Below are 13,678 nucleotides of genomic sequence, written 5' to 3'. Positions count from 1 at the left end.
GGCCCGCTCCCCCGGCGGCGGCGGCTCGGGCGCGGGCCGCGGAGGCGCGGAGCGGCGTCCGAGCGCGGGTGAGTCTCAGAAGCCATGCAGTTATGGTGCAGCGCCGCACAGGGACCAGAGGCTCAGCCACGCGACCGGCATTCCCAGCGCGGCGGTTACAGGAGACAAGCAAGGGCAAAATAACAGACACGCAAACGGCGGGCCGGCGAGGGCGGCCCCCCCAGCTCGCCCCCTCCGCTCGGGACGGGACGGCTCCCGCGCTCCCTCGTCTTCCTGGGAGCGGGCGGCGCGTCCCGGCCCCCCCTCCCCGCGCGTGGGCTCCGCTCCGCAGCAGGACGGGCTTTAACCCGGGGTCTCCCCGGCCGCCTTCTGCCTGCCACGGACCGCGAGGCCGCAGCCCGCAGCATCCTCCTGTCCTGCTCCCTCCGCCAACCGCGTTCGCTCTGGCGAGCTACCTTACACCGTTCCCGGCCTGGCCTTCCCACGCCTACCGCCAGCACCGATGCCTACGGAGCTCGGGATCGCCAGCTAAAGGCAGGGAAGCATCACACAGATGCAAAGGCGTGCGGGACGCCCTGCACGCAAACGCTCTGGCCAGGCAACGCCGGGGTCTCGCGGCTGCTGCAGCCAGAAACCGGAGCAGGCCCCGGGGTTTTCCCCTCGGCGCTGGGAAAGTTTAGCCATTCCCAGCCAAAAACAACAGCCTGAAGGCGTCCCCGCTGCCGGAGGGTGTTCACACTGCTAAGTGAAGAGGTGTCGGAGAAAGCTGCACGCTGGTGGGGCCAGGTGCGCGCAGCGTGCCTCCTGCCTCCGGGCGCTGCCCACTCCGGCGGCTCACGGCTTCCCGGGAAGCGGGAACTCCATCCACCACCTCTGTTCCCCAGTCTGTGTTGGAGGGCACGGGCACGCCAGCGGCAGAGCACGAGGAGACCCCTGGGTGCCCCACGAGCTGCTCGTGCTTTTATTCGAGCCCCCCACACTGTCTTGCTCCCGTCCGCACCTAACTCGGCGGGGGACTCGCTAAGGTTAATTCCTGACAGCGTGATTTTGGAGAGGAGCGACACCGGGCTGCAGGCTCCCGCAGCCGCCGACACCTAAAGGGAACGTGTTTGGGTGGGGAAAGACCCGGCTGCAATGGATCCAAGCCCCGCGGCGCCCAAACCTCAGCCTCGCTGCAACCCCTGCGATGGGCAGCGCCGCGGGCGGCGCGATGGGCAGCGCCGCGGGGAGCCGCGGCCGAGCCCCGCGCCGCCCCGCGAGGGCTCCTGGGCCCCGCAGCACCGCGAGAGGCTCCTCAGCGCCTGCACGCCTGCGGCCCCCACGGCCGCCTCTGCAGCCCACAAACGTACGTGGCAGCCACGCCGCCGTCTTACAGACGGGCTGGGGACAGCTCAGCGGCCCTCGCACCGTCCTCCTGCCTAGGGCTGATCTCCGCGCTACGTCCGGGAAACCCACAGTGCCCCCACATGCCACGGGGCCACTTTTAGCCCTCTTTGCTAAAATCGCTTCCTTCAGCTTCTCTCTCTCCTGTTTTCCTAGCTGGGGCGAGAGCCATGGGGGCAGCAGAGCTCGAGAGGATGCAGTGTCCCTCGGGAAGCTCCTAAGCCACCAGCTGAGCTCTGCATGGTCCCCACAGGGCCCTGGGGGACGGTGCCGAGCCCTTCCCTGCATCCTGAGAGCAGGGCGGCTGCTCCTCAGCTCTCTGCTGGCTGGGGTAATGTCCCACGTGTTAGCCAGCGGGTTGATGCTAGTCAGGGTTTCAGACTCGCACTAAATCATGCCACGGCTGCCTGGAGCCTGCACGGGGCTCTGCAGAGGCACTCAGATACCACCACCAAAACTGTTACTCCAGAATCAGGCTTTCAGGCTTAAAGCCTCCATCTACCTAAGGGCACCAGAAACTCCCCCTCTCTGCGTATCATCAGAGGGTGACATGATCCCACCCAGAAAACTCCTCTGCGTGGGACTAGCTGCAGTGGCTCCTTTCCATGTGGCTGGAAAGGAGCAGGGGACCCAGCCACCAACTGCACTCTTTCGTCCTCCCAGGTAGGGAGAAAATAAAGTCAATCGGTGCTTTAAGTACTTGGAGGACTAAGTGCACTGCCAGTGCCCCTGTGCCTGATCACCCCAGGTAACACCTTCCCTCTGTTCTCAGCTATTGCCTGTTTGCACAAATGCTCTCAGTTCAAGGCTTCGGGATGCTGTGGTTGCCTGAATTTGCTCCCAAAAGCAATTCCCGGATCACATCCAGCCTGCAGTGGCAGGATGCCTGTTTCCTACCGTTGTTCCCCCTTTGCTGATGCCCTACTACCCATTTGCCATCTCTTCTTCCTACATGTGTGGTAGCAAGATCCTGCAAGAGCAGCACAGGGTCCTGCTCTGCTTGATGTAGGCTGCAGCTCTTCCTCCCAGCGAGGGTGGACCTCCTGTGCACCTTACCTGTCACCAGTGCTAATGCTTGAAGGCACCACACTGCTATAATTTAATCCTCTTTCTTGGTATCTTGGTATCAGATTGCCAACCCAGATAGACCTCCCAATCTCTTGCTCACAGGCTTTTTGGTTGTGTTACTGCTGAGGTTTTAACATCTGCTCAATCTCTGAGGCCTGTAAGGCTTTCAGAGGAATTGTGCTGCCTTGTCTCCAACTCAACATCAAGGAGTTACGGTGTGTTGAGGCCTTCAGCCTCTCAGCAACAGTTATGCTTGGTCTTATTGAAAAAAAAACACAAAAAACCCTCCTCCACTCCCAATCTTGTATCTACTGAGTCTCCTCTTCTTCACAGCTGTGAAGCCTGTAAGGAATGAGATATGAGGTAGATGCAGCGTGAGAGTTACCTGCTCCAGTAATCGCTGGCATATTGAAAATCTCTGTCCCAGGCTGCCCAACATCTGGGAAAAAAAGAAAGAAGTTCTTTAGTACAGAGAGGAGAGCAAATAGGCTGGCTGCAAGGACAGACCTGTCATGCTGGCCATGACAAGATCCTGGTGTCCTCATCACAGCACCGAAGCTGGCAACAGCCCATGTTTCCCAGGAACTAGGGCAGGTCTGCAATACTGGGACCATAAATCACTGCCTTTGCCTTCTGGAGAACCACAGCCACCGCTTCTTGCAAGTGGGAGTGGGCAGAAAAGCAGACCCCAGAAACCCTGGGCAGTGTCTCCATGCTCAGTGCGGACCTCTCGCCCTCTAGCCCCTTCGCATTACCACCTTTGCAAAGTTAAACCCTCTCTCCTGCCTGCAGGGCTTCCAAAGACTCAAATCCCCATAGCTGGGGAGCAGTTTGAGGCAGTGGGAAGGGTGAGGAGGAGAAGAAACGTTAAATCAATATTTTCTTTCTTAGCCGAGTTGTTTCACTTGGATATCGCTTTCCTTAGAATAACAGAAATTCTCATAAAATAAGAGCCGTTTCCTATTTCCGTATATTTTCCCTTGATAAGAGAAAGTGTGGAAGGTCATGGGGTTCAGTCACATGTCCCCAAAGGGGCATAACAATACAGTTGGCTCATGGCAACATCGTCCAGGAGACGAGACAGCTTGGTCCCTCTTATCCGATGCAGCTGTTGTAAGATGGATTCAAATTGAATTAGTATTGACTGTATAATGCTGAGCTAAATTAAATTATGATCCTATCTACTCTATTAGTGGTTAATGAATGAATGGGCTGAATTTCTAATACAAGCCAGCCTGGTTAGTTTTACAGAGCTGTACCAATATTGATGTAGGGATTAAAGTAATGTTGGGGGGACACGCATCTCAAGGAGGAAGGATTCATCTTGGCTGGCCGTTCATTAAAATATCAATTGCTCTTAAGTCTCCTCCATGCTCAACTCATTATTTCCTTCCTGTGGAGGTTATCTGGTGCTGCCACACAGGTTGGACTGACAGCCCCAAAGAAAGGAGACGCACAGCTTGGAAGCCCTCCCTCACCTCCCCTCACAGTTGCTGCAGGCACCTCAAAGCCAAGGGGGCTCATGGCAGAAAGCAGTCGGTATTTGTGCTTCCCAGCAAACCAGAGCACAATCAAAAAAGTTGGAGATCATGCAAAAGCAAAAGTCCCAGCCCTTAACTCACAGCAGCACCCATTCCCAAATTTCCTTTGCTTCTTGTGTCCTCAAGGTTTGTCCCCCTCATGCCCCCCACTTGCCTCCCCACATGTCCTTACTGTACTCCGTCTCATTCTTGTTGGTTGTGCTGAGCTTCTTGATGATCTCCTGTTTCTTGGATTTCACCATGGCAGAGTTGCTCTCTGTCAGCTTGCTGAAGAAAGCTGGAGGCTGAGTGTTATTTCCTGGTGACTTGGACCCCATCCTGCAAAGTAAAAAGCTGTTAGAAACCACTGTGATGTCCAGTTCACAAAATCTCACCTTAACTGTAACTCTTCAAGCCAACCCTTAGACTCCTGCACTATTTGGTATCTCCAACTTCTCTCTCCAGCTCCACTTTAAATGTATCACACTGTGGAAACACCCCCACAAAAGGACAGCCATCTGAGATGCAACACTACTTTTGGCTATAAGAAAAATTCTTTCCTAATCATTCCTACCTTCCAATGAATGACCCCAACTAAATTTCCTTCTCAGAACCTAAAATTCAGTTCCCTAAAAGCAGATCTTTTCTGCTCAGTCAAACATTCATGAAGGAAGTTTGTAAAGACAGATGTTTCCAAAGGTACCAAAGAAGGGAAGGGGCACTCTCCATGCTGGGGAAGGGATCGGAGCTGACCTACTGGGGTTGCTAGGATCTACCAGCAGCGTCAGGATGCATCTATTCTGCCTGGTCTCCCTGGAAGACAGGCAGTTTGCTAGGATGTGCTTGCACAGCAGCAGACAAACAGCACAAGGCTATGTCTAGGAGAAGGATCTCAGAAGCAGCTTCTCGGAGAGGAGGCTTCCAGAGCCAGCTGGCCCCTTATCCTGTTGTTGGATCATCAGAGCTATAAAAAGGAGACAACCCCCAGCTGGCCTGGCCATACTCGTGTGCTGAGTGGCAGGTAGTGACAGGGAGGCTTCGCAGGGCAAGGCAGGGGCAGGTCCTCCGGTGGCCCAAGATGGTGTGGGGACAGGGGGAACACCCTCACATTGCATCCAGCGCTCCTTCCCTCTGCGTTACCTCTGGTCTAGCTGCTCGCCCTCTCGGTACAGGATCGGGTACGTGGCGTTCTTGGTGTGCTCCGATTCTCCCACGCCGTCTGGTGGAGAGATGGGCTCGATACAGTTGTCCGGCCCACTCCCTGCCGACGCTTTGCTCTGCTCCGGGGATCTGTGGATGGCGATGGGGAGATGCAATCGGTTTATTGCAACATCCTGTGTCTCTGCACAGCCGCTCAGGGGTGGGGGGGAGTGGAGAGGACTAAAATAGCTTTCTGTAAAGTAAGGAAAGAAGCCAAACCTTCCACACCCTTGTGGGCTTACAGCGCCTTTTAACACAAGGCTTAGCAACAGAGCAGCTTGGGCATTTTTTGAACCACAGGCGTGCAGAGAAGGCCTGAACTGAGATGTGGCCCAGATTTTCAGGCAGCGGGCCAGCCAGCAACTGGCCCAAATATAGCTACCCAGGGGAGATGGAAGGATGAGTCCTGGGACATTCTGGCTCAGCCCCTGGGTCCCTCTACTCTGCAGAGTTCTCCTGTGTTTTGCTAGGACCCAAACTGCCGCTACGCCCCCAGCCAGCAGCCGCGCGGCCCCTCCGTGGGCTGGGGTGTTAACCCTTAGGGACGATGTCTCTTATTCCCCCATCACATTTGCTAATACATGGGAGGTGGCTACTGCGCTCCAGGAGGAGCATCAAGCCGCTGTCCATCCACCCTTATCGCAGCGTCAGGAGCTTGCCTGCCTGGGCTCTTTGACGAGGTTGTATGGCTATACGGAGAGCTCTGGAGGGGCCGTTCTGGCCAAGGAGGACTATGCACGGGAACACTGGCTGCCTACAGACCAGTTCAGCGCAGGGGTGAGCCTAGAGACAACCAACACAGCCATGGGCTATACTGGCAAGGCCTCTGATGCCTGAACGTAGCCAGCTGCCTGGGAGGTGGCCAGGGTCAAGTCTGCGAGGAATTCCTCATGGCAAGTTCTGGGAATTTACGTCTTTGTTCTTTCTGTGGTTTCTTTTTTCATTTTTTTCTCTTCTCTGGGTGGCCAGGGCTGCGTTCTCTCCCCTAATGTTATAAAGACAATTCTAGGACCATGCGGAGCTGGGAAAAATAATTATGTTTACTGACATGGAATCACAGGTTTGGAGACAGCACCGTTTCCTGGATGTGTTTAGGTCTCACTGAACTGTCTGCATTAGGGTGAGAGGACAGACTCCATTCTAGGATTTCCAGCAAAAGACTCCCATTTTTTCAATTCACTACAACAGCAGTTAGACTTTTCTTGTGAAGTTACTTGTGTAATTTGAAAGTGACTTTAAAATAAATAAAGCTAGTGCCTGAAATGGATAATTATAGTTGACACAGCACATATGTCTAACAAGCTTCTAGTTCACTGAAAAAGGATGGAGATAAAATTCATTTTGAATCAACAGACAAAGAATTGCACTGGGTTTTTTGGAACTATCTGGGATCTGATAGGTCACTGCACAGTGACCTGGCAGGGACCAAGTACCCCAGCTGGCTGGGGAAGGGGATCACAAAGAGACTCGAAGGGGCTCTAGAGTGCATCCCTAAGGCAACTGGGGAGGCAATAGAGGCACCACAGGACAAAAATGCCAACATCAGAAGAAACTTTTATGCTCTGGGCTTCATAAGCAAGTGATCCATGTGAGCCCCAAGCTGCGGACATAAATTCAGCAGTGCCAAACTGCACCCACCTTATATACTACCTGACCTGAGTGCCAGGTAACCCACGGCACCAGGTCTTCACCCCAGGCAGCCCTGCCCTGTCTGAGCTCACTCTTGCACAGCAGGCTGGCAAAACCCCTGTCCCTGCCTGCTTCAGCTCGACGCTCTGCCCTCACCTTTTGCCTCCTTCGTTCTGCGGGGAGATCCTGGAGGCTGTCGCGTGTTCCTGCTGCTGGAGATAGGCCTCGCTAGGGGTGCGACGCAGGTCCAGCACAGGGCACGTGGCTCCGGGGAAAGAGTACACCGGGGTCTGGATGTGGGAGTTCAGCTGCTGAGGGTGATGGCGTGTGTAGTCCTGGGTGATGACCTCCTAGAAGAATACCCCAAGTCAGAAATAGAGTTGGTTTATGGTTCCTGCTTTGCAGGACTCAACTAAGGCAGTACAAGCAGGAGGAGACGCTCTGCACTGACTGCATTTCCCTCTGGTTAGGCCGGTTTGTCCTTGCTGCCAGCTGGGATGTAACCTCTGCCTCCTGCCTGCCGCAGCTCTCATGGTAGGCTTGCTCTGGAAGCAACCACCTGGGCTGAACATGTACCAAACCAGAAACGCTCTGGGCTCTAGCATTACTTCTGGCCCTCCTCACCAGAGAGGTTTCAGATCAGTTCTAGATATGGCCCTACCCTCCACCCTGGGGCCCCAGGAAAGAGAGAGTAAATTTGCTTACACTGATGTGTTGGGCCAGCGTGACCACCCGCTGGTTCATGCCTTTGACGCTCTGGCTGGACTGCAGCGGCTGGCAAGGGGGCTGTTGGCTCTCAGATGGGCGGAGGTGCTGCAGGTGGGCTGCTTCGGGAGCCGAGGCCTTCAGGGAGGCTGTGGGAGGCACAAGGGACAGGGCTGGAGTAGGAATGAAAGCTGCCGCCTCTTCCTCAGCTACCAAACAACGGCCTGACACAGCATGAGGGCATGGAGAGCCAGGTAATCCCTGCCGTGGTGCCAACCCTCACCTTGCTGCTTCTGTCGCAGCTCATGCTCTGCATGCCCTTTTTCTGGATCTTGCAGCAGCTTGGCCCCCTTCTCGTGGGCCAGGCTGGGCGAGCTCACGGGACTCACGGCCTCGATGCGGTCTGGGCTGTAGCCACCATGGAAGCCTGAGGAAGGGGAAGAAGAGCCTTTATGGTGGGGCTCCTTTTGCTCTTCCTGAGCGCCGTTGCAATGGCTGTTTTGGGGAGGAGTCTCACGTTCAGCAAGGGGGAGAATGAAGAGGTCAAGGAAGACCAGGCAGATGAAATCGCGAGGAACAGATGCAGCCCCAGAGGAACAGAGCGGAGAGGAGAGGGCAGTGTGCAACAAGAACGAGGCGCATCTGCCCTCCCAGCAGCCGAGAGGGTGCCCACTTGCAGAGAGAGGACTCTCAGGCTACCTCCAACTTTGCCTTCTGGTGACATCCACAAGAACATCGCGTTCCCCACAGAGCTGGGAATGCTGCAGCTCACAGTGACAGCGTGAGAACCAGCATCAAACTCAGCCCCTCAGGGCTGGCCCGATGCTCAGCCCCTCTCCCTTTTGTTTTGAAACACAAAAAACAGAAACAAGGCTACGCCAGGAGGGACAGCAATCCCCCGTGTGAGGGGAAGTGGCCTGCAAGGGAGATCTCAAAATGCTTTAGAAAGAAAAGCCCAAAGGCCAATGCAGTCAACATCAGTGATTTGAAAATTGGATACCAGGCCTTTCAGACTCCAGATCCCGCTCCAAAGACATGAGGGGGACATGTTGGGGGACAAAAAGACTCCTTGACTCTTCTCTGCCTTTTGAGCCCTTGGTGTGCCCTGAGCTGCAAAAACAGGCTAAGCTGGAATGATGGACCATCATTATCTTTGGCAGAGAGAAAAAACTGAGGCACAGACAGGCTGTGCTTCTATAGACTAGGGGCAAAGGACCCAGGTGTTCTGGACTCCATAAACCCCCAATGCAATGGTCTACAGTGAGGGAGACACACACTGCCTCTCTCCAGCTAAGAAAGTTTGGTAACACTTACGACTTTCATCTCAACAGGCCTTTAACCTCCTAAATCTGAATTCCTAGCAACTGCCAGTTTGAGGCGGATCTGGCACGTGACCTGCAGCACTGACTGAGGGGGCCCAGTCCCAGACTCTGTCACAGCTGCCCTGACGCACCGACCTTGCACACTGGGGAAGACACCCTCTCTAGCATGACCTCTCAAGCACCAAAAATTAAGCAAGTCCTTGGGAATTCAAGACCCTTTCATTCAGCTCATGGATTGAAAAGATGCCCCTCTTCCTTCACATTCAGCTGGAGAAAGCACTAACATCAGGAAAAAAAGTACAGGAAAAGCTAACTTGGGCAATACGCCCAGGGCCAGAGGCACATCCTGGGCCCTGGACCTCTCTTAGAAGGGCTGGGGACATGAAGACATCAATGAGCAGTGGGATGAGTGGATTGGGAAGCCCAAGGGAGAGCAGCTCTCCTCCCCTAGACCACACTGCCATGCCCTTTCCATGTGTTTTCCATACTCTTTCCTATTGTGTTGCAGGAAGGGGGATTTGGTAGTGACACTCAGTGCTGGTGGCCACAGCAGACGCTGGCAGATGCTCCAACTTGAAGGAAGTGCCCCATTAAATCACTGCAGCTGCCTGCTACTTCTACACACTGACACATCTGGACGAATTCTCTGGGCAAAGCCGACAGCTCTTCCCAGAGTTTTCCCAACATGATTAACCCAGGCCTTGAGTCTTAATTCCCTTCCTGCATCTTCTTCTGGAAAAACTCATCCCACTGCTTTCGTGTTGTACACAAGATTGCTGTTGAGTGGTTATTGTGGCCTACTCTGGAAATAGCTGCAGAGTATGGCTGGGTTAAGCGATTCTTGAACTCCCTGTCCACATTTTCCTCTTATCCCACATCCACCACTAGGGACACTATGTGAGTGTATCCCATCAAGGCTACACCTTCAGCAACCTGCAAAGCGCTTTGAGATCCTGCATGCTCAAAGGCACAACTGAAAGCAGGAACACGCCTGTCTGACAGCCAGCGGCCCTGTCGTGCTCTCCTCTTCGCTTATTTGATTTATTACCCACAACTGCTTCTTACAGACTGCCTGGGAATTTCTAATTATGGGGAAATCAGAATTAGCAAATTGCTATTGTCCGTAAAAAGCAATACCAGGAATTGAATGACTTCTGAAAAACAAGACTTAGCAATGGAAAAAATTAACAGAGGGTGGGAGAAGGGCAGATCCCTAAAACATACACAAAGTCCGGAATAACATAACAACTGGGAAGCAGAGGGACAAACACACTCGGGGAGCTGACAAAACCAATAGCCGAAATGTGCAACTAAAAATAAGAAATAACAAAATAAAATCAGCTTCAGGCCACAGATTTGCTCTCTCACCCCTCCCCTCCAATTTCTTACCATCACTAGTGGAGTTGTTACTTAGCAAGCCTCTTTCTCGCTGCCCCTTATTGCAAGAAATTTGATGCATGATAATCACATCTGTGAAGTTGGCTGCTGTCGTGGTAGTCTTACCGAGTGCTCGGAGCTCCTGTTCCTGCATTGAAAAGGGTTTACTTTGACTCTTTTCTCTGCTGTGCTGCTCAGGGCCTGAGGCTGCGTGCTGCTGGTCCAGAGAGTGATGGTGCTGCTGGCTTTTCCCCTGTCCTCTGCTATAGTGATGAGAAGAACCGGGACCAGAGGCGGGTAAAGGCCTCGACTCCATGGCTTTAATAGGTGAAGACGACTGTTCTAGGTTGGCCCCAGTAGGTAGCTTTGAGGTGAATATGTTGTTGTCAGTCTGGGGACGTTCTACCTTGGCTTCTCGGGCCCTCGAGGCCTCCTTCTGAAGGACGGCTGGGTCCATCATGGCTGCATAGCTGTCCACTGCCCCCATGGAAGAGCGCAGGGTGGAGGCTGAGGGGAAGCCTGCAGAGCGGACCGGCGATGTGGTAGTGGTGGACGAGGATCTTCAAGGCAAAAGAAAAAGAGGCAAAGATAAGAGAACCAAGTGGCCAAAGGGAACTGCTGCTACTCATTCCCCAGAGCCCTGGGGGGGCCTAGGTATTAGCCCTGTCTGTCCCAAGGTCCTCACAGAACTCTAAGTGTTCAGCTGGCCCACATTGGAGCAGGTGACAAGGGCTCAGACTGAGTCTCCACCACCCAGGTGTTCCCTGCAATAGCTGTCCATAGGATTATTTGCTGCAGCTGGAATGAATCAACCAGAGATGGAACAAGTTCCATAGATCTTCATAACCCCAGGAGGAGGAAACTTTCAGTAAAAGGAGTGATATCTGTATTTGGTCACAGACAGCCCTCAAACATTCCTGCTTTCTTTTGTGGTAATAGTTAAAGCCACTAGATAAAACCAAGGAAAGGCATACCAAAATCTGCCTCTCCCCATCACAACTTTTTGCAAGCTCCAGCCTCACTCTCCCTGAGATCTAAGGCAAAAAACACCCTTGGCTCAATCTCAGTAGTAGATGAACCAATGGTCATTAACCAACCGCTGTGGCCAGCCACAGTGTGGAGATCTGGGCAAATGACAGTGACCTTAGTGGGGGGACGTACCGCAGGACGGAAGGGGTGGGGTTCTCCGAGGAGATGATCTTCATGCTCGTGTTGTGGAGTACACTGGGGCGCTGCTGGATGGTCTCATGGGTGCGGGGGGAGACGGGAGAGTGCTGGTGGCTGTGAGAGTGCGAGGATGAACGGCTGCTAGACTGCTCCGTACCTGGGGGGCAGATATAATTATGGACTTCTTCATCCCTTCGGCTACAGTCCCAACCCTAGCCTTCCACCCAGGACTAGCCCTGAGAAGTTGTGTCAGGCTCCTCCCCAGTCTACCTGGTCTCCAGATAGGTGCATGCTCCACAGTGGTGGATGCTAGGATGGACTTCTCGCGCTCCCTCTCACGTTCACGTTCACGCTCCCGATCCCGTTCACGTTCAGACACCGATGATCCCGACTGTTTGGTCATGTGTGTGGGGCCTCCTGAAACCAGACCGAAAGGCAATGAAAGGGCTGCAGGCATTGCAATTCCCTGGCAGGGAACACTGCCTGCTCTTCAGATCAATTTGTCTATGCAGTAGATAAGCAATGGCTCCATTCAAGGTCACCTAGAGGAGAACAGACCAGGAAAACCAGTGTGACAAAGCCCAAGCAAGTCATGCAATAGCTATTCTGGCACCTTCTCCTGAACATAACCTTCACACAAAACTGTTTGCTAGCTGTTGCTTCAGGGGAGACAGGGGAAAAGCAAGGAAGATTCCAATGAGCAAACTCAGCATGACCCAAGAAGGATCTCGTCTGAGGGAACCAATAGTTTGATCCATGAATACGAATGAATTTGCACTGCCTGATCTGTGCTGGTACGGTGAGCTTATGATCCTGAATAATTTAAGGGACTTCTGCCCGATCATCTTCCTATGGAAAAAGCAACCTGACAGTGTTACCTGGGGAGAGTGGGGAGCTGCTGTGTCGGCTGCTGAAGGTCTGAGGGGGGCCGGGGAGGTAGGTGATGCGGTCCATGGAGGTGGCGGAAGTACCGGGGGTAGGAGGCACGAGGACAGGTAGATGTGGCACTTGGGACAGGTCGATGATGCCTAGAGAGAGAGAAGTGAGAGGACTGTCAGGATTATACTGAGCTGCTGCATCTTGGTCATGTCGGAGTAGGTATTGATGCTCAGGAAGGTCGACCCATCCCGCTGCTCCGGTGTGGAGTGAGAAGTGCAAGCACAGCCCCCAGCCGCTGCTTGTGAGAGGAGAGGACTCTCCTTGGGCAACTACAGTGCCCAGCTGCTGGGAACAATTCAGCACAGGAAACTCTCTCTTGTTTTTTTTTCTTTCCTCTCTCCCCAAAGATGCTTTGTAACAGGTGTCATATGTTCCCCCTCTGTCCCCAAACAGGCTGTTTTTAATTTCAGCCATCCAACTGCACCAAAAGGGACCTGATTTTTTCAATGGCTCGCTGGGGAGAAGGAAAGCCAAGATCCATCCAAGCAGAGCAAGAGGGCTACAGCCAGCATCGGCTGCAGTTCCTCCCAGCCAGCCAGACCCAGACTGGCCTGGCTCTGCACGCCGAAAAGGCAGGAGGAACGTACCTCACACAGCACATTTGTGTATGTAACCCCTGAAGTAAGCTCTGTTTCTTTCACAAAAAAGCCACATATAATACTAGGAGCATTTTTTATCTTCAAAGGCCACAAGGGCCAGGCTGAAAAGCCTTCCTTGCCATGGGGTTTACTGCCCCAGCACGGACACCTGCCGAAGACTGTAAAACGCAGAAGCAGCTCTACAATTTGGCCCCTTCCCTTTAGCTTTCTTATTGTGTTTTACGGGATTTCAATCTGGTCCCACTATCCTGCCAGTGACCCAACTGTCAACTGTACTGAGCTGTTCTTTCCCTCTTTTGCCATGTCTCCTAGCTGCATCCCACTCATTTTCGTTTGAGTCTGAGCCTCCTGCTGCCTGTCCTGCTCCTCTCCCGCTAGGGCCGAGGGTTGCAGAAGAGCAGGGCAAAGCAGTGGTTAGTGCGCAATGCTTCGTGACAGCCCGGCAGAGCAGCCCTGCTGGCACGGATCCGCGGAGCTGCACATCCCTGGAGACCTTGAGGAGCCAGGAATTACTTCCTGCCCCCAACTATCAACAGCCCTTTTTGGAGAGCGATCCAACAGCTGTCTGGATGCCTGCAGCAAATCTAATTGTCAGCTTAGGACAGGAAGCAGAAATCAATAATGTAGCCAGAGCAGGGGCGAATTTTAGGAGGCAGATGCCATGCCTGCCAGAGACACTCTCGGATCCCTAACCAACACAGCCACCTGGCCTCAGAGCCTGCTTTGCCTCCCTGATGGGCCCTGCAGTAACAGCTTGCTGCCCCGGCCG

The 13,678-nt window shown here is 53.8% G+C and overlaps 1 protein-coding gene across 9 annotated transcripts in view; it reads right to left on the bottom strand.

Annotated features, from left to right (window-relative positions):
- Nucleotides 1–13,678, bottom strand: part of NCOR2 (nuclear receptor corepressor 2) — a 186,626-nt gene that overhangs the window by 1,449 nt on the left and 171,499 nt on the right. For 5 of the 9 annotated variants that reach the window (XM_085321029.1, XM_085321031.1, XM_085321030.1 and 2 more), the window contains exons 34-43: nt 12,250–12,399; nt 11,642–11,788; nt 11,366–11,528; nt 10,331–10,764; nt 7,789–7,932; nt 7,506–7,654; nt 6,957–7,150; nt 5,112–5,261; nt 4,147–4,310; nt 2,837–2,890 (exon numbers count right to left, since the gene is read on the bottom strand). In XM_085321029.1, coding sequence (XP_085177155.1) covers nt 2,837–2,890; nt 4,147–4,310; nt 5,112–5,261; nt 6,957–7,150; nt 7,506–7,654; nt 7,789–7,932; nt 10,331–10,764; nt 11,366–11,528; nt 11,642–11,788; nt 12,250–12,399 — 1,749 coding nt within the window. The remainder of the gene's footprint in view (nt 1–2,836; nt 2,891–4,146; nt 4,311–5,111; nt 5,262–6,956; nt 7,151–7,505; nt 7,655–7,788; nt 7,933–10,330; nt 10,765–11,365; nt 11,529–11,641; nt 11,789–12,249; nt 12,400–13,678) is intronic. The other 4 variants (XM_085321033.1, XM_085321036.1, XM_085321037.1 and 1 more) reach the window with 1 other exon arrangement.

The sequence above is a fragment of the Rhea americana genome, unplaced genomic scaffold, assembly GCF_003343005.1.
Source record: "Rhea americana isolate MKP2758 unplaced genomic scaffold, rheAme1 scaffold_68, whole genome shotgun sequence".
Taxonomy (NCBI): Eukaryota; Metazoa; Chordata; class Aves; order Rheiformes; family Rheidae; genus Rhea; species Rhea americana.
This window is presented reverse-complemented; position numbering and strand designations above follow the sequence as displayed.